The sequence below is a fragment of the Nelumbo nucifera genome, chromosome 1 (genome assembly GCF_055504915.1).
Source record: "Nelumbo nucifera cultivar China Antique chromosome 1, China Antique-T2T, whole genome shotgun sequence".
Taxonomy (NCBI): domain Eukaryota; kingdom Viridiplantae; phylum Streptophyta; class Magnoliopsida; order Proteales; family Nelumbonaceae; genus Nelumbo; species Nelumbo nucifera.
In genome coordinates, this window is record NC_142649.1 from 178,558,330 (window position 1) to 178,576,961 (window position 18,632).

Here is an 18,632-nt window from a genome sequence, read left to right on the forward strand (position 1 = left end):
AATTTAAACACAATTTCAAGTCAATAAAAAAAAGAGTTAAGGAGTATAAAAGATTTAAAAATCTGCCACGAATATAATCAAGAAGCTAGGGAGCAAGGAGGATGGGTTAATAATGATCAACAAAAGCGTCGAATAATAATAATAAGTTTATCCAATTTGATGGATAATGGGAATAGTTAAAATAAAAAAAAAGACATCCATATTATTTTTCTATTGTTGTGTTCTTAAGATCTTTTTAGGGCCCATTTGGTTTGTGAGAATAGGGGTTTGGAATGGACCATTTTCCACTTGGTTTTCTAGTGGAATAACACATTCCCCCATGTTAGGGAATGATTATTCTCTCTCCCTTCTTCTCTTTTCCTCCCTTAGAATTGAGAATCCCATTTCAGATGATTCCGATTCTAATTTAGATTCCATTTGAAGCAAAACATATGGGGGAATAATAAACCATTCTGATTCCGATCATGAGGGGTTCTGATTCCAATTCTAAATGTATTAACCAAACGGACCCTTACTATTTTATTATTTTTTTTGCACGTATCTTTTTATTGTTAGGGTTGAATAGAGTAGGCGATCGAGTTGCGGACAAACGGCGACGGCGTGCCCAACCCAAAAGACTGAGAGTTGAGAATTGAGAATTGAGAATTGAGAATTGAGAATAGAGATTGCTCACCGAAGAAAATAAAACGTGTAAACGAAACTACAAAAGGATATAAAGCACGTGGTTGAGGCCGTAAATATTGAAATATGTTCGGGACATTACCGTCCCACAGGGAATTATCCGTGATTCTCCAAGACCAAGAGACGCCTTGGAGTCACATTTTTAATTTCGAAAAAAATACAGCAAATCATTTTTGATCTCTCTCGATTCCAATATTTCATCTTCTCAACGGCTCGATTCTCATTTCATCTGTCTCAGTTTTTCTGTTTGGTCAATATTGATCTTGCTAGAATCTGGTGAATCTCGGCTATCTCATTTCGGAGGGAGTTTGTAAGATTCCCTTTTTTTTCCCCTCCCGGCGGCCTGTCATCTGGTTTCCGGCTACTTCGCCCTCGGTTTCCTGTCGATCTGCCATTTAATGCTTGAGCTGCGGCATTTGGATAGGTCGTCTGTGGAGTTCAGCTTCCAGTCTGCTTAGGGTTTGGTCTGGTTCGTGGCTTAGAAGTTAGGGTTTCAAGCTTTGGATTTTGCTTTCTTTAATTTTTGGTACTTCGTCATGCCGCGAAGTTCTCGACATAAGTCACACAGGCAACACAAACACAGTTCTAAGGATACTAGAGAATATTCGGACTCTGACGAAGATGGGAGTTTGAGAGATAGGAAAGGCAGGGAAGAAGCTGCTGCTAGGGTTTCCAGGGATTCAGCGTCTGGTGAGAAACGGAAGCTTGGTTCTCAGTCACAGGATGGCAAAGATCTTTTCGGTCCAGGTAACGGTGATATGTCAGAAGATTATGTTGCTTCGAAGAGGCGGAAAGATAGGGCCGATGCTGTAGTCACTGATCGCTGGAACGGCGGCGAGGACGAACAAGGAGACTCTTTAGTTGGAGACAGAGAGACGAAAGGGGACGGGCCACGACCCGATTCAGATAAAGGTCCCAAGTCAAAGTCTTCAGTTGATTCGAAGAGTAAGTCTAGCAGAAAGAGCGATAGTTGGAGTGAGAGAAAAGAGGAAAATGTGGTTTCAACAGGGGAGAATGAGGAGGCAAGGAAGAGTATGAGTAAGGTTGAGTCAAAGCGTAAATCTGAAAAGGATTCAAGTCGGAAAGATAATCATCAATACAAGGATGCAAAGGAAAAGGAACGGGGAACAGAGAAGGATAGAAAGGTTCAAGACGTTAGGCGTGAGAGATCAGTTGATACTATTCCGGGGTCAGGGGTTGCGGGTGGTGAATTAGGTAGGAAACAAGGTTCCCAATCAGGGGGTTTTGAAGAAGAGCGTCCCGTGAAGCGGGAAGCAGACAATACAGGTAAGGTAACCGGTTATCATGTTTCTATTTGTTTATTGTCAACTTCCAGTACTATTTGAACACTTTAAGAACTGATTTCTGCCTTTTAATGTGGCTTTTACCTATCTCAAGGCCTTTTTTTCAAACTTTGGATTTTTTTTTTTTTTGTTGAAAATCCTGTTCACTCCCTCCATGACTGATCTTTTACAATGGTTGTCGTCTTTTATTTTTGTATGTGGTTGAGATTGTTGGAGTTCATTTCAACTTGCTATTATGTCTGTACAAACTTAACTCAACCGAATCTTAATCCCAACTGTTTGGTTGTTGGGCAAATGAATCCTAGAACTTATTAAACATCTCTACCAAAAGGAGAAAAAAGTGTTACCGCATCTGTTCATTTATGGTTAATTTCTGAGTCAACTTTATTGAGTTCTAAACTGCAAGAAATGAAAGAAGAGATTCCAGCAATCACTGATAAACTGGAAAAGGATCCAAGGGCCCTACGAGGAGATTAGGGGGATCTATTTTATGTTTGCCTAATAAATCTAGAGTTGTTTTTACAGAACTATGGGTGTCAGGGATCTTGGGAAGGAGGTATTGGATTCCCTATAAACTAGTTGTGGAAGTCTGAGCGGAAAGTTGGAGGGGTTTGGGGAAGTGTGCTTCATAAGTACGATATGGAAAGTGTATACATTCAAGGACAGAGAATCAAGATTGATGTTCTGATATAGATTGCCAAAGGGGAATTCAAGATTCACAATATAAGGGCACAGAAGCTAGATAAAGGTTTCTGTCAAGATGAAAAAGAAGAAAAATAAAAAAAAAACGGATTTGATGCTGTTTCATAAAATTTTAGGATTATGAAGTTTACAAGACCAAACAATTGAAGAATAAGGGTTTAGGGATAACTTGAAAGATTAGGGATTTTAATATAGTGAAACTAGTCTCAAGAAAGTAATACCCTGGTTAAAGATAACTACTGAAATCAAGAAAAAAATTCCAAAATTTATGTTACTCCTGCATCTTCTTTAGAGTTTCTGACTTTCAATTAAATCAAGAAAAGATTCAAAAGTTTTACATATCAAAAAAGGAAAAAAATCAAGAAAAGATTCAGATTTAAAAAAAATGAGGAACTGAGATTTTATTTCAATAACAAGATATGTTGATATAGATAAACTGGGAGTTGATACACTTAAACATTTCTTGATTAAGATTAATGACACTTCACTGTTGAATCAAGATCCATCCACTGGAGTTGCGCCATAGGAAACAAGAAATAAGTTATGCTAGAACTTCTGTAACCAATTTTTTCATTAAAAATTCTGTTTACAAAATCAGATTTATGTATAAAAGAAGCAAAAAGTGTCCTACCTAAGACTATCCTACACTTGCTGGCTAGACAAGAAAATAAAACAACTCAGAAAAACTGAACTATACATATAAAGTGACGATGTAAGAAAATTAATTGCTAATGAATTTCTGTGGCTTTTCTGATGAGCTGTCTGGATCTGCAGCTTGCTTTTTATGATGTTCTAGTTTGTACAATTAATTGTGTGTTTTGGGATTGGAAGGAACTCGATAACATATGAGCTTGTGAGCTGTCATGGTAGGCAGTGTTAGCTTTCATCTTTTTTCCCCCTTTTTGGTTGAGAGGATGAGACACTGAAATTACTTATGGTCCTTGATGATCAAACTGTCAGACATTCTATTATGTTCATTTCAAAAACTGTGGGAATGTTGGGCACCATTATCAATAACTGTGGGAAGAAAGCTTATTTGGGGTTTAACACTTGATGAAAAGAGCAAAGAGAGTAGGGAGCCTTGCTTACACTACCTGTCAAGTAGGTGAGTGAAATTTATCTTTCCATGGATATAAGGTGGCCTCAAAAGTGAAGCATAAAAAGCACTCTCTGCTTCAAGAGTAGTGAAGATGCTAATCATTTATCTCTTTCTTGTATGAAATGTGTGAAATCACTTATTCCCATATTTTTTTTTGATGAGTAATCAAAGGCACTTTTTCCCATCGTTGGCACTTCAGCAAGCTTGCCCAACAGGGTTTTTTATTCTCTACTTCTGTTGACACCCTTCAAACATATGTAAAATACTTTGGCATTGCACTAAATCAGAATAAAGCAGCACTTTTATATTGCATCTGTTGTGAAAGGAATTCTGGGGAAGTGGATGTTGTCACTGACTTTATGAAGGTGAGAATGGTTCACTATTACACATTTACATTAAAACAAAAGAGGGTGGCATATTGTGTTTTGAATGAGGAGATTAAAAGGGGTGCCAATGTATTCAACATTGAGAGGGTGATCTACAGCTAGAGGTGAGCATTATTCAGTTAAAACCGAACTGAAAATTTCAGTTTTGGTTTTTTCAGTTCAGTTATTTCAGTTTAGGGTATTTTGGTTCGGTTAATTCAATTTCAGGGTATTTCGGTTATTAACCAAATTTATATTAATGTATAATATATATATATATTATTTATCGACTTAAAACAAGTGTATTAGATAACCAATTTGGCTTTATGCCAGGGAGATCAACCATTGGAAGCTGTATATTTTTTTGAGATGATTGATAGAAAAGTTCAGAGAGAAGAAGAAAGATCTTCATATGGTGTTCATTGATCTAGAAAAGGCATATGATAAAGTTCCTAGAGAGATAATATGATGGGTCTTGAAAAAGAAAGGGGTTCAAAGTAGGTATATAGACCTAATTAAGGATATGTATGAGAGGGCAACAAATAATGTCAGAACACTAGTGGGAGAGACTTCAGATTTTATAGTTACTATGGGTCTCCACCAAGGTTCAACACTTAGCCCTTATCTATTTGCACTGATCATAGATGAATTGACTAAACATATTCAAGAGGAAGTTCCATGGTACTTGGTGGTATGGTGTCCCATTTTCAGATGCTCTTTATTAGAAAGAGAGATTGAGGAATGCATCAATCTGGCAAGGGTTTGGAAGAGAGATGGTTAGTCATCACCTGATATTAGGTTGTGGAAAAATGTGCAAATTGTGTGTTTACAGTAAAGTCATTTTATAATTCTATTATCAGAAATCAACTGAAAATTCTGATATTAGAGGAGTGTGGGGAAGTTTTGTGCATGGCTGCATTCTCTTGATAATATTCTAACAATAGATCATTTGAAAAGCAGGGGATTTTGCCCAGAAAGCCAATGCATTATGTGCTGTAATCATGAGAAGACTGTCATCAATTGCAGTGTTGCAGAATTTATTTGGAGGTTCTTTGCTGGGCTGTTTAGAAGACCCATGCATGATCCAGTCCGTTCAAAGAAGATTTTTCTCTACATGGCCATCGTTACCTGGAAGCAATAAAGCAAAAATATTTTGGAACATGTTGTTGGGACAAGGCCTAGATGATGATGGTTCCTTTTGCAGTTTGTTGGGGTATGTGGAGAGAAGAATCTTGAAGGAAGATCCAGAGATATTAGGAGGGTGGTGGCTGATGTGGTTTCTTATTATGGATTGGTGTTACTTGCCCACCCTGAAAAAGACATATCTTGGTCTTCATTTGCATCTGACTTATGGTCAACACTTGAAATTATCAATGGAGTCTCTATGTAATCTTTGTAATATTTCTATTTGTACCTTTAATAAGTTGTTGGTTGAGTACTTGACTTCATTCTCAACATGGGTCAGATTGTACATTTACCTTTCCTTTTTATAAAATTTCTTTTCTTTACTATAAAAAACAGCTGGGCAAGATTTCCTGTTCCAGAATGGAAGCAAGGAAGTAGCTGTGTCTGTGCATCATATGGTGGTTAGTGGCTTTTGTTATCTTTCTGAGAATTGTTGTTATTAGTACGTCTAGGACTGAAAACTTTTCTAGAGTAAGGATGTGGAGAGAACTAACAATTGTATACTATCAGGTAAGGTTGTTGAATTGAATTAGAGCTCTACTGAAGATGGTGGCAGGTAGCTGTGATTTGTGAACTGAGTCAAGATACCTATTAATAATTGCAAGTGTTTGGTTAATCTTGACTGTATCAAATGAAACTCTGGGGATTTCTGAGGTATATGTTGCTTATATTGTGATTGATTTGTTTGGATGCCTAGGAAAATATCAGGATTTTGAGAAAATAGGAGCCATTATTTGTGTTTTTTTTAACAATGTCATGGTCTTTTAACCCTAAGAAATTAATGCATATTGCTATGGAATATAGAATGTTCTAGGCTTTTTGTATGATTAATTACAAGTAGAAACTGATCAAGAACCAAAAGGTTTTAACAAATAATCTTGATTGTAAAATCAGGGTTTGCAGTCTGATCATGATTTTGGGGATGAAGTGTCTGGTCAAAGCGGTTGGGAGTGGTTTCAATCAGGATTTCTCGTGTTTGTTTTCGGTTATTGTGGCTTGGTCGTTCCTTTGTAGAAGTAGGTTGTATGTTCTGTTCTTTTGTTTTTTTTTTTCTGTTTGATTTTTAGGTGTTGAGATGTAAGTTTGGTTAGAGAGTGGGTGTTTGGGCTACATGATTGAGTAGTGTTAAGTTTTTTTCACCACTCCCCACAAACTAAACAAAAATTAGTTTTGTAGAGCACGTTTTGTATTGACTGATGGCATGAAATTCATCTTTCTGCCCTTGGCCTTTCTTATTAGTTACCATTTGACAGTTTGGTTGTTGTGTTTCTGTAGGAAAAAAATTGTATTAACTGATAGTGGGAAATGCATCTTTCTGCCCTTAGCAATTCTTATTAGCTTCCATTTGACAGTTTGGTTATTGTGTTTCTGTAGAGTGGCAGATACAAGATGACTTGCGTAATCCTGAGTTAGAGAAAGAACTTGAGAAACGGATCAGGCGTAGGAGAGACGGCTCAGGTGACAAAGATAAATATCAAGATGATGTCAGGGACAGTACTGAAAAAAGATTGTCTTCTAGGGATGATCATTCCAAGAATGGAAGATATAAAGAGGAAAGGAATAAAGATGGGAGGTACAGAGTTAAGTATCGAGAAGATCTGGAGAGAGATCACAGGCCCAGGGATGATAAACACAGAGATGAGCGTTCTTCTAGAGATCATATAAGCAGTAGGTCTGACTCTAAGCATTTGAGGGATGAAAGTATATCTGCAGAAAGCCGTCATAAAAAATCTAAGTCCCAGGATGATGATCGTGATGGTAGTCCACATCCTGACAACCGAGGAGCCAGGTATAAAGATATCAAAGGAAGGAAAAGATCTAATGATGATACTGATGATCATGGTGATATTAAGCTCCAAAGTAGCAAGGAACACCGCTCTGATGTTGAGAAGAAGTCATCTAGCAGTAGCAAAATAGACTCACATGTCGATAGGGGAAGGTCTCAATCACGCCATGCTGATGTTGATTCTTCTGTAAGCAATGCAAGGCGGAAGAGTTCCCCAAGCCCTGGTGCTCATGTTTCTAAAGAGCAGCATAGGTAATTTTCTGCTTGTATCCCCCCATTCGATTTGCTATTTTCTTCTTTACATCTTTTTAAATCCTTTGTTTTCCAGAAAACATATAATATGCTCCCATTATGTGATATTGTGGTTACGGAATAACATATCTTCTGACACTTCAACATGTGTTTATCTTAGTCATCAGAATACTGTGGTGTGAATATTTAAAAACACGATTTATGGTTTTCTTTTGAGAGAAAAGTACTGATATATTCATTGATTAAAAAAAGGTGTGTATGTGAAAGGATGTACATGAAGAACAAAGAGATAGTAACCCTTCCCACATCAACCAAAAATTAGGCAGGAATAGAGCTATCACTATACAAAAGGGTTGTTCCTGCCTCAACTCTTGCTAATCCATCAGCAATCAAGGGGGGTTGAAATAATGATTCAGATTTCATCTGCACTAGGACCTTGGCTTTATTTGAGGTGGCATCTCTGATATGTCCACTAATGTTCCAAATCATGCTCCTTTTTTTATCTCACATTCAGTATGAGGGAGTGGAGAGCTCCTACAGAATATTCTTCAAGTAGGAACCAAGGATTTCCACTAGTGTCCTTTGCACGAAAGCCAGATATATGCTTTTATTGCAATTTACCGGGATTTCACCAAAAAGAGAATCCTTCTCCATAAAGCTTCAAAAGAGGATACCTTGTCATCAAATATATGTTTCTTTCTCTGAAAAAAGATCCTTGTGACCAGTTTTGTCAAAGTGTTGACTAATCACAAATTGTCAACTGGACTAGTCAGCCAATACTCAATACTCGTGATGCAGTTGGCGGTTGCCACACTTAGGTAAAAAATTTGGTCCAAAAAATCATTATTTGAAGAACAAGTTTTGAGCCAAAAGTGATTATTTTTTGAAGCTAAAAAATTTAATTTCAAGGAATCAATTCTTAGAATGAGTTACAAACCCAGAAAAAGAATTAGTTCCAACAATTTTCATAAATGCAAACTTAAAGATTGATTCTTTGAAACACAAAAGCCATCAGAGTTGATTCTTTGAAAGCATGCCAAACACAGTCTAAGCATTGACTGGGTTGACCAGTGGATTAATGACTAGTCAACTTAGCCGCAAAGTTTTTTAAAGCTTTATTTGTTTGTTTGTATTTCTAATTATTTGAAATGATATAGAATAGAATATTCTAGTATTTTGTTATGTTTGTACTGTTGCTTTAAATATTTGCGATGGAACATGATTGGCTGATGGTGAAGATACCAGCTGGCTTGCTGGTAAGGTCTCTAGCTGGTCATAGCAGAGACTTGGGATTGAATCGCGAGTCTGGGTGCTAACTGGTTATTGCCTCACCATGGACAACACTGCTTGGGACAAGTTGCAGCATAGCTGTTTCTTTGGAAAGGACTTTTTTTTTATTATTATTTTAAAACCATGGATTTATATCCATGTTAATTCTGTTAATTACCATGAAGAAGAGGACGTCTGGGGGTTTTATACCATCCTGGCTTGCTAAAACTTTTCACTTACTCAAAATGAGGGTACCATTTGTTTTATCTGATTGGATTTAGTCTTTTGTTTGCTGATGTGACCCTATAAACGACTGCCTATATGTTTCTTTGCTTACATCAACTTTCTTTCTCCCCCTCTGCAATACAAGGCTGTGTTTGGTTTCTTAGAAAATTATTGAAAAAGAAAAAGTTGTGGGAAAATCCTCAACGCATTATTATTATTATTATTTTTTTTATGAAATCCCTTGAAAACTCCTTACAATTTTCCTTTTCTCACTTGTTTTCAAGAAACTGGACACAACTTAAGTGAATTAAACAAGTTAAAATTATTACCTGCCATGTCCTTATATGAATAACCAAACAATTTAAATTATCACATATATTGGCATTACAATACTGTAGTCTGTGTTTGGATTTGGAGGTGGAATTGGAATTGTCAGTTGCACAGTATCCTGATTACGCTGATTGGGACTTGAGTGCATTTTTTGGCATTATGGTGTTCAATCAAAAGTAGGGGACTTTTGCCTTTAATCACCGGACACATCTCTGAACTTAAATATTTATGCATAAACTCACACAGATATATAGTTGTTCAAATAACTATTTTTTTAATAAGTAATTGTTCAAATTACTATTCATACTGTATATAAAATGTTCCAGCTGTCTTGAAAAAATTCTCAACTTTTAGAGCAATCAAGTGATATTTTAGCAATTGTAATACTTCATATCCATCTGGATTTATGTAAGTTGGGACCGTTAGGTAAACTAACATCTTAGATGTGCTTTTATTTCTGTGTACGTGTACCAACTGCCAGTGAACTGTTGTCCTTTCTACGTTATCCTGTGCCTTCTATATATGGTTTAAGTGGTGCAAGAATATTATGGGTTGGGATAGCGCATCTATAGAATGTGTTTGAGTGTGTTCTGTGCATGTGTCGCATGCGTGCGCATCTTCTCTAAAGGTTCTATTGGAACCAGGTCCTATACAGTCACAATTGGGTTTGGATAGATGAGCCAAGTTCTACCTGGTACATGTTAAATATAATCTAAGTTCTTGTTCTGCCCAACATGTTCATGGATAAACCTCCTTTACTCAGTTTGGCTACTATAGTAAGGGCTATAGTGTATCAATGAATCATAGTTTTTTTTTTATATTTTTTTTTAATATGGACTAGTTCATTGGTTTTCACTCATTATGTATTATTTACTTGAAGTTTTAATAATTTAAAAATGACTGATAGTTTTAAGTTACTTTAAGTGGTTCTCTAAATTTAACTTTTAAATTTCTTCTATTTGGTTGCAAGGTGCCAACCAGTGGGTTGGTAAGGTCTTCTGCTGGTTGTAGTGAAGAGTTGGAGACTTGGGGATCGAATCCCACCTGCACCTGGGTTGGGGGATCCCCCCCGGTTGTGTAGCCCTTCAAAAGAAATCATAAAAAAGAATTTATTCTATTTGGTTGCTTTTCCTTTCTATTTGCTTGGTATTTTTTTATTAGAATGCTGGATAGTTTATTTCTCATTTACTTGCATTTTACTGTCTTGCAAACAATTGATCCAGTTCCCAAAACTCCTTGAACAACCTTGCCCCGGTGGCCCAGTGTTTGTAAAACATGATTCAACAAGGCTTGGGGGATTGAATTCCAAACCTGGAATCAAATCCCACTCTTGTTATGGTAACCACAAACCAATTGACTCCTGTGGGTTCTTTTCCAAAAAAGAGAAAAATAGTTGCATCTTTATAATAAACCCTATTTTATTTTGCTTTCTTTTTTTGTCAAAAAGTTTAATAAACTGTGCTGAATTTGTTTCTGTATTTTATGGTATTTAGTTTTGTGAGTTTGGATCAATTTTAATCTAATTGAAAGGCTGGATGCTGGTTGATTAGTTAATCTTTTATTTTCGTTTTTTTATCAGGAAATCTTTTGTTTTCTTTTCAATGATTTTGTTTTATTCATTCTAGGGTTGATGATCACAAAATGATACTCCAACACACTTATCCTTGCGGCAGGCTTATATTTTCTCTACTGGAAATAAGAGGGATAAAATCATGTAGAGATTAGAAACAAGAGGTTTAACTAGGATTAAAACAGAATATATGCTATGTAAATTTAATAATAATGGGGGTGCAAATTAGGGTACAGTTAGGATTGGACACCAAGAGATAATTCAATGTGACCTTTTCCATTACCTTAGTTTGATAATTCATAACAAGGAGAGATTGAGGAGGATGGCACTCATAGAATTAGAGCAGGATGGGCAAAATGAAGGGGTTCATCTGTAGTCTTATGTGATAAGCGAATACCACCTAGATTAAAATGAAAATTCGATTAAATAGTTGCAAGGACAACACTGCTGTATGGAGTAGAGCATTGGGCAGTTAAGATACAACTTGTCCAAAAAAATAAGTGTGGCAGAAGTGTGTCTACTGATTGAGATGGATGAGTGGAAAAACTAGAAAGGATAGGGTCAGAAATGAAGTCATTGGAAGGAACCTAGGTGTAGCTCTAATGGGTGGTAGATGAGATAAAGTAGACCAAGATGGTTTGGTCATGTGCTTAGAAGACCACCTACAGCACCTGCAAGTTGAGGGGCTAGGGGCAGACCAAAAGGGACATGGGTCGAAGTAGTATGAAACAACATAAGTGCTCATAATTTAACAATTGATATGGCACTAAATAGAACCGAATGGAAAAACAGTATCCATATGGCCGATCCCATATAGTTGGGCTTAGGCTTAGATGATGATGATCCTTGTAGTTTTGGCACCTCATTTTTGTCACCTAGAAAGAAGAAGGGTAAATCATATGGGCAGGGGTGTGGTGTCCCAGTTTTAGAAGGAACCTGAATGATTGGGAAGTGGAGCAATGGGAGGAGTTGATGCAGATCCTGAGTGCGACAAGGGTGGACAGTACAAGGGGGGGGGGGGATTTGGGCTAAGGAGAAATCAGGTAGGTTCTCAGTCAAATCTTTTTACAGTAGCCTTTGCAGGGAGGAGGAAGATAATTTTCCCGAAGATCCCGTATGGAGGACGGTGGCTCCTCTAGAAGTATCCTTTTGTCTATGGATGACAGCCTTAGGGAAGTGCTTAACAGCTGACATTTTGACAAAGAGAGGTTGGGTAGTAGAACCAAGCAAATGTGTCCTATGTGGCAACAATTTTGAAAAGTTGGAGCATCTCTTTCTGCACTGCAGATTTAGTTGGGTAGTTTGGATGAAAATGTTAAAAGTTTTTGGAGTTCAGTCATGCCTCCCAAGGAATGCATTGGATGATTTGGATCTGTTATGGGGCTGGGGGTCTAAGGGTCGGAAAGAAACACGGGACTCTTTGAAAATCAGTTGAGATCAGAGGAGGAACTCTTAAAGAGCATTTGGGGAAGGTTACACTCCTGGGTGGCAATGCACAAACTGTTCAAGAATTGTCCTTACAGTTCTCTTTTGGAGTATAGAAATATTTGTGTATGTTCTTTTTTGGTTTTTCTGAGTTGTACAAAGTGCTTGCCTTGCTCAGTGCCTCAGTGGGCAAGGCTGTATTTATTTCAGTCTTCTGTAATGAAATACTTTACCTTTTTTCTCTCTCTAAAAAAATCTGCTTTACTTGTGACTATTTGGGAAAAAAGAAACACCAGATTTTCAAGGGCAAAAACCAAATAAAGGAAGCTCTCCAGTTATGAACCTAATCAATATGAAGACATTGAACCTATTGATGTGTTCCAGCCTTTTTCTACTAACATATCATTTGTAATTTGGCATATGGTGGCAGATTCTTCCAGACATTTTTCTACTAACATTATCACCTGGTCTCCTCCAGTCATGTACCTAATCAAGATGAGCTTTGATAGCTGTAGTTTGGGCAACTGGGGATATCTGGAATTGGTGATTTGGCAACCAAGAAAACACAATTCCCAATACTTTTTTGAAATCCTCTTCTTTTGAGCTCTGCCTCCCATCGAAAGTTCTGCTATTTCTTTCACACCACACTTCCCAAAAGATTGCTGTAGGAATGATGCTCCAAGCTACTCTTCAAGCCTTGCTTAACCCCCTATGGATCCCTTTGCATCAGTCTTTTTTTTTTTTTTTAATCTCAACCTCAAGCATATCCAATATTCTTCTCCAAATCCAATACACAAACTCATTGCTACAGAAGGTGATGATTTGTGGTTTCCACACTTACATTACATGGTGCAACTCTCATCCACCGCCTCTAAACCTCTTCTGATTAAGTTGTCCCTCGTTAAATCTTATCAAGTACTGCGGACCAAACAAAGAAAGCCAATTTATATGACACATTTCTGATCCATATCCTATCACTTGGGAAGTCAGAGGCATCCTCCCTTGTCAAACTGTTGTAAAAAGATTTAACATAAAATTCACCTAATTTCTCAAAAATCCACCTCTTTTGTCTTCCCATGCACCATTCATCCTTGAGGCATACAAAATCTGTAACAAACTAATCAAGTAAGTCACCTCCCAGTCATTTAGGTTCCTTCGGAATTGAGGGTTCCAAACACAACACCTATTCTGCCTTTCTATACATTCTTCCAACATTGCACTCTTGTTCCCAGCAATCTCAAAGAGGTCAGGGTACAAATCCTTGAGGGGGCCATCACCACAGTAGTGATCCTTCCAGAAAAAGACCCTTTATCCGTTACCAACATCATATTTTATGCCCTTCATAAACTGAGTGTGAGTTTTCTGAATTGCCTTCCAGATTGAACATCCATAAGAGGATCTTATATCTTTTGTTTCCCAATCTCTGCTACTAGAGCCTTACTTGGATACAATTAACCTTCTCCACAACTGTTCAGCTGCTCGTTAAACCTCCACATCCACTTCCCTAACAGGGCAGTGTTGGCTTCCTTCACCAAATGCCATTTAGCTTCCTCCTTCCACTCCCTCCACAAAAAATCTCTGGTATTCTTCTCCAACACAGCAACCAATACTGCTGGTAAGTTTTAATGGCTGACTTCCCAACGAGGATATCTGTAACAGTATGAAGAGTGATAACTAGTGGGGTTAATAGTACTAGCTTCCTTGTACAACTCTCTACATATCGTTTCATTTATTTAATTAGGAACTTGACCTGCTACTGATAAAAAAAGTCATTGTAGCTTTTCCTTTTTATCGCCAATAATGGATAATGAAGCTGACAAACTGTATTATATGTGAAAGGCTATTTACATGAGAATATGCACAATAACTTTGCAAATAACAAGGTCAATCACTACCAAAACTACTAGGACTAAGAGATTACCACTACATGCACAAAATCATTCCAGACATGGGAAGGACATGGACTGTTGAATTTGGTTCTCCAGCAGTCTGTCTGGTTTGCACCCTTAGCCATGCCAAAATCTCCATAATTAATGCATTTTGTCTGTTCCAATATATTTGAGTTTTTTTTTTTTTGTTTCTAGATTTTTTTTTCTATAGGGTGGATTATCCTTCTAGAACCTTGGCTTCTGAAATTAAACTCTGTTTTAGATGGATTCTTAGCTTAGCTGACTCTATGCCCATGGAAGACTGGACCAACTTAGATTTGTTGTGCACCTCTGGGTTGGCCTTGATTTGGTTTTTGTGGCACCTCCTTGAGGTTGTTTTGCCTCTTCAACCTTGTTTCCTTAGGCATGGATTTTTTTGTACTCTCTTCTCTTTTCCAATCTTAATGAGTTTCTTTCTGTTCGGGGGGGGGGGGGGGGGAGATGTTTACATAATAGCATGCCCATGGAAAGGTCAAGTCCTGGAAGTTTGAGGCCTTATGATGTGGATGGAGCATTGGAAAAATGAATCAATCTGTTGTGATATATGACAGGGTGAACCTTGTTTTAACTTGCATCCCTGAATTTTATAATATTAGGTAGAAAATTAACTCCTATGGCACTTTCTTTTGACTAAATGAATACATACCTCACACCAGAGACTGTCTGTTGGTTACTTCCGGAGCTGGAGAGTCTGCAATGGAGCTTGTAGACTGGAATTCGATGCTATTCAAAAAAAAAAAAAAAAAAAAAACAGAAGTTTGCAATGATTCATCAAATATGGAAGCTTTGGAAACATTATTATTTGAAATGTCAACTAAAGTTTAGCACATTGCTATTGTAATGTTGACACTCCCTATGGTCTGTTGAAGTATTGATTTGGCTCGAACGATTTTCAGGTTCAGAAAACAAGGCTTTCCACACCAATTTGGTTTCCTGTTATAGCCAGATTTAGTGTTAATGAATCCAGATCATGTTTATTTGAAGTTGGGTGAATAATAATTTGCAACATGTTCATGTTTTCAGGCATGGCTCAAAGCAAATGGACATGAAGTATAGAGACTCTGCATCTGAAGAAAGAATTCGGCCTAATGCAACTTCCTCAAGAGAGGTTGGTGTCTCTGGCATCCTTGAAAAATCACGATCTTTGGACAAGTCTGTACAAAGGGATGACAACCATTTTGGTGAGTTGTCAACTGAACGGTCTCCCAGATCAGATGTTCTGGCCTCACCCATGCAGTTTGAGAAATCACCATCATCATCAAGTATTGACCGGAGATACTCCAATAGAAGCAGTGTGAGACGGAGCCTTGATGTTGAAGAAACAGGACGAAGGAGTACTGGTTCTAAAGATGCAAGGGATCATTCCAATAATGAAGACAGAGGTAGCCGGGAATTTCCTTTTGAGAAGGCAGTGGATGAGTTTTCTCAAGGAGATGGTGACACTGTGTCTGTTTCATCATCCTTCAATAGAACTGGTCACTTTCCTGACAGATCATCATCTCTTCCTCCACCACCGCCTTTCAGAGCTGGTGCTGATGGGCCTTCAGTTTTAGGTTCATCAGAAGAAGACAGCAGAGGTAAGCCCAGTAACCGTTTCAAGAGGAGTAGTGATACCGGTGCAGGAAGGGGGCAGGGAAATCCTTGGAAAGGTACACCAAATTGGCCCTCACCAGTAGCAAATGGTTTCCTTCCTTATCAACATGGGCCACCACCTGGAGGATTTCATGTGATGCAGCAATTTCCTGCTCCACCCTTGTTTGGAGTTAGACCGTCGATGGAATTAAATCATGCCGGGGTTCATTATCATTTGCCCGATACTGACCGGTTTTCCACTCATGGACATCCATTTGGGTGGCGGAATCCAGCTGAAGAGTCTTGCCCACCTCATTTGCATGGATGGGATGGGAGTAATGGTGTCTATGGTGATGACTCTCACATGTTTGGGAGACCAGAATGGGATCAGAACAGACACTTGATGAGTGGTCGTGGGCGGGAAACTAGTGCAGAAATGTGGAAGGGACATAACGGTGGTATGAACATGGAGTTGCCCACGACATCCCAGAAGGAGGATTATCCACTCCGTGTCCCTGATGAGGTCTGGGCTGGGCAGTCAAGCCAGCGGACCCGAAATGAACGGAACAGGTCTGTCACTAGGGCAGAAAGCATTGAAATAAAGAGATCCAGCTCCACTCCAGAAAAGGGCATTTCTGAAGCTTCTCCAAAATCCATCCACGGGAATAGTCCTGAGCCTTGTAAAATATCTAGTAATGGTGGTTCTCAATTTTGTCATGTTTATCTATCTGGGATAGAAATCTCAGAGGATCTTACCCATCCGGAGTTGTATGGCCAGTGCATGGGCTTATTGGAAACTGAAGGAAATAAGACTGATGAAGATGTTACCAAGAATGCACAAATGGACCTAGAGGTAGAATATGTCACGGAACATAATAATATCTCTTCTTCCATTTCTTTCTTTCCCCATTTACTTGTATTATGAATTCTGTATCTTAGTCCTTTTTCTATGACAGGAGAGTGCAGAATCTGGATATAATATTTCTTATACTATGGGTGCTTCCTTCTTCCCTGCAATCAGGGCTACTGTTTTCCAGGTAGATTCATTTCAGAAACTAGTGCTCTAAAGCTGCAATGTGATCCTTATTTTTTTCTTCATGTTGCTTAGTCATACCTTTTTGAGCCTGCCTTTATCAGTGCAAGGTGCCAACTTATTTGTATATGTTCCCATACAGCATTGCTGCAAACTCTTTAAATATTGATCCTTTCTGGAAGCCATGGCTTACACCTGAGCTTTCTGCGGCTTAAAGCATTTTCATAGACAACCAGTGCAATGGCTGGTTCACAATTTTCTGAATTTAAAATTGTCTTCTCTAATCAAGAACTGAATTATAGGGTGTTAAATTTGAACTGAGCAACTGACCTGTAATGATGAACGGAGCTAGTAGATATATGACCTACAAATTGCCTTGATGATTTATTATTGTTATTCTATGTTTGCAGAGAGCCCTGAACCTTTACAAAAAGCAGAGTGAAGAGATGAAGGCCAAAAACATTCAATCATTCTCTGAGCCACAACAAAAAATGATAACAGCAGATGATGGGGTGAAACCCGAGCTGGTTCCAACTTCCAATCAGGAGACAGCAGGGGATGCGGTTCTAGATTATTACAAGCAAGAGAAAGCAGATGCAGTCCCTACTTCCAATCTGGAGGCAGTGGAACAATTTCCAAGTCTCAGTGATCAGAAGCCTGTTAAGATGGGGGAGCGTGTTTCAACTACTGGTGAAGAGGTTGTGGAACTGATGTCAACTCCTTTGGTGGACGATATCAGACCACCATCAACTCCCAGTCAGAAGATACCGGAGTCGGAACCAACTCCAGGAAAGGTTGTACAGGAGGTGATGATTTCAGCTTCAAATCAGAAGAAAATGGAGCTTATTGCTAGTCCAGATCAGGAGAAACATGAAGCAGTGGGACACTGCCTTTTCTCTCCTGAAACTGCTTCACAGCCTATAAGCAATTCAATCAGTAACGATGAGGAAACAAACAAAAGTGGCATTTCCAAGGGCAACCCTTCCACTAATGGTAGTGAAGGGAATCAGGCATTCGGTGATATAATGTGTGGTCCAGTAGGTTTTTCTGACAGTTCCAAGGTTTGTGAGGCTTTAATGTCTGAGTCAATTGAGTCTGGGTTGGTAAATTTAAGTCGGATACATCATTCTCCTGAAAGTACACATTGAGACATTTTCTATTCCATGTGTTTTTTGAAATGCCATTTTCATTGAAATTCATCATGTTTCTCATTTTGTTCGCCATTATTGCTTATCTACCTCATCAACCAATTTTTAAGTTTTCTGCCCTGATGGTTCTCTGTTGATTTTGTTTCAATAAAAGAAACAAAAGGGATGACATAGGATAGGTTATCAATGTACTTTTCTTCTGTCCTTTATTTATGTTCAGAAATCTGGGTGGTTGATATAAGTGGAACAGTATACTGGGTACTGGGTTTTGAAAGCGGTATAGGTGACAATTGGTTTGATGCACTTGGAATATCAGGTATTTTCTCTCGGTTCCCATTTTATTATTTCTTATTTTTCAGTTCAGCAATTGACTCGCTTACGCATTCTAGAGAAGCCGTCTCTTTGCAGTTAAGAGAAAAAATTCAGGTCAAGGCAGTTGTCATGTATTTTCTCATCTCATGGAGGATTTTCTATGGAAGTCTGGTAAGTAATGTTTTTTAGTTAGTACATAGAAAATTGACAGCTTGACATTGGGACATTGGAGTTTCGATGGGTTCAAAGCTGAAAACCTTTTTTTTTTTTTAATCTGCTGGCTAGGAGTTTTAGTTTTTAGATATTAGGCTTTGTAGTAAAGTAAATGGTGTCCCATTATGGTACTACAGCAAAGGGGGGGGGGGGGGGGGGAACGTGGGAGCGAGGTTTCCCGTATAGACAAAATTTGGGCAAACCCTTTGAAGCCCCCCTTCTATTGAGCTATT

General features: G+C 38.2%; 1 protein-coding gene across 1 annotated transcript; it reads left to right on the forward strand.

Annotated features, from left to right (window-relative positions):
* Positions 1-700: 700 nt before the first annotated feature.
* Positions 701-17,928, forward strand: LOC104600358 (LOW protein: zinc finger CCCH domain protein). Its single transcript, XM_010263260.3, has 5 exons — positions 701-1,968; positions 6,711-7,374; positions 15,145-16,546; positions 16,650-16,730; positions 17,137-17,928. Exons 1-5 carry the CDS (start codon positions 1,218-1,220, stop codon positions 17,872-17,874), a joined length of 3,636 nt encoding a protein of 1,211 aa, XP_010261562.1. The 5' UTR covers positions 701-1,217; the 3' UTR covers positions 17,875-17,928.
* Positions 17,929-18,632: the final 704 nt, after the last annotated feature.

Excerpts from the sequence above, each read along its gene's own strand:
- LOC104600358 (XM_010263260.3), top strand. The coding sequence starts at position 1,218 with ATGCCGCGAAGTTCTCGACATAAGTCACACAGGCAACACAAACACAGT. Across the intron at positions 1,969-6,710 it reads GCGGGAAGCAGACAATACAG|AGTGGCAGATACAAGATGAC; the intron begins GTAAGGTAACCG and ends GTGTTTCTGTAG. Across the intron at positions 16,731-17,136 it reads TCAGGGCTACTGTTTTCCAG|AGAGCCCTGAACCTTTACAA; the intron begins GTAGATTCATTT and ends CTATGTTTGCAG.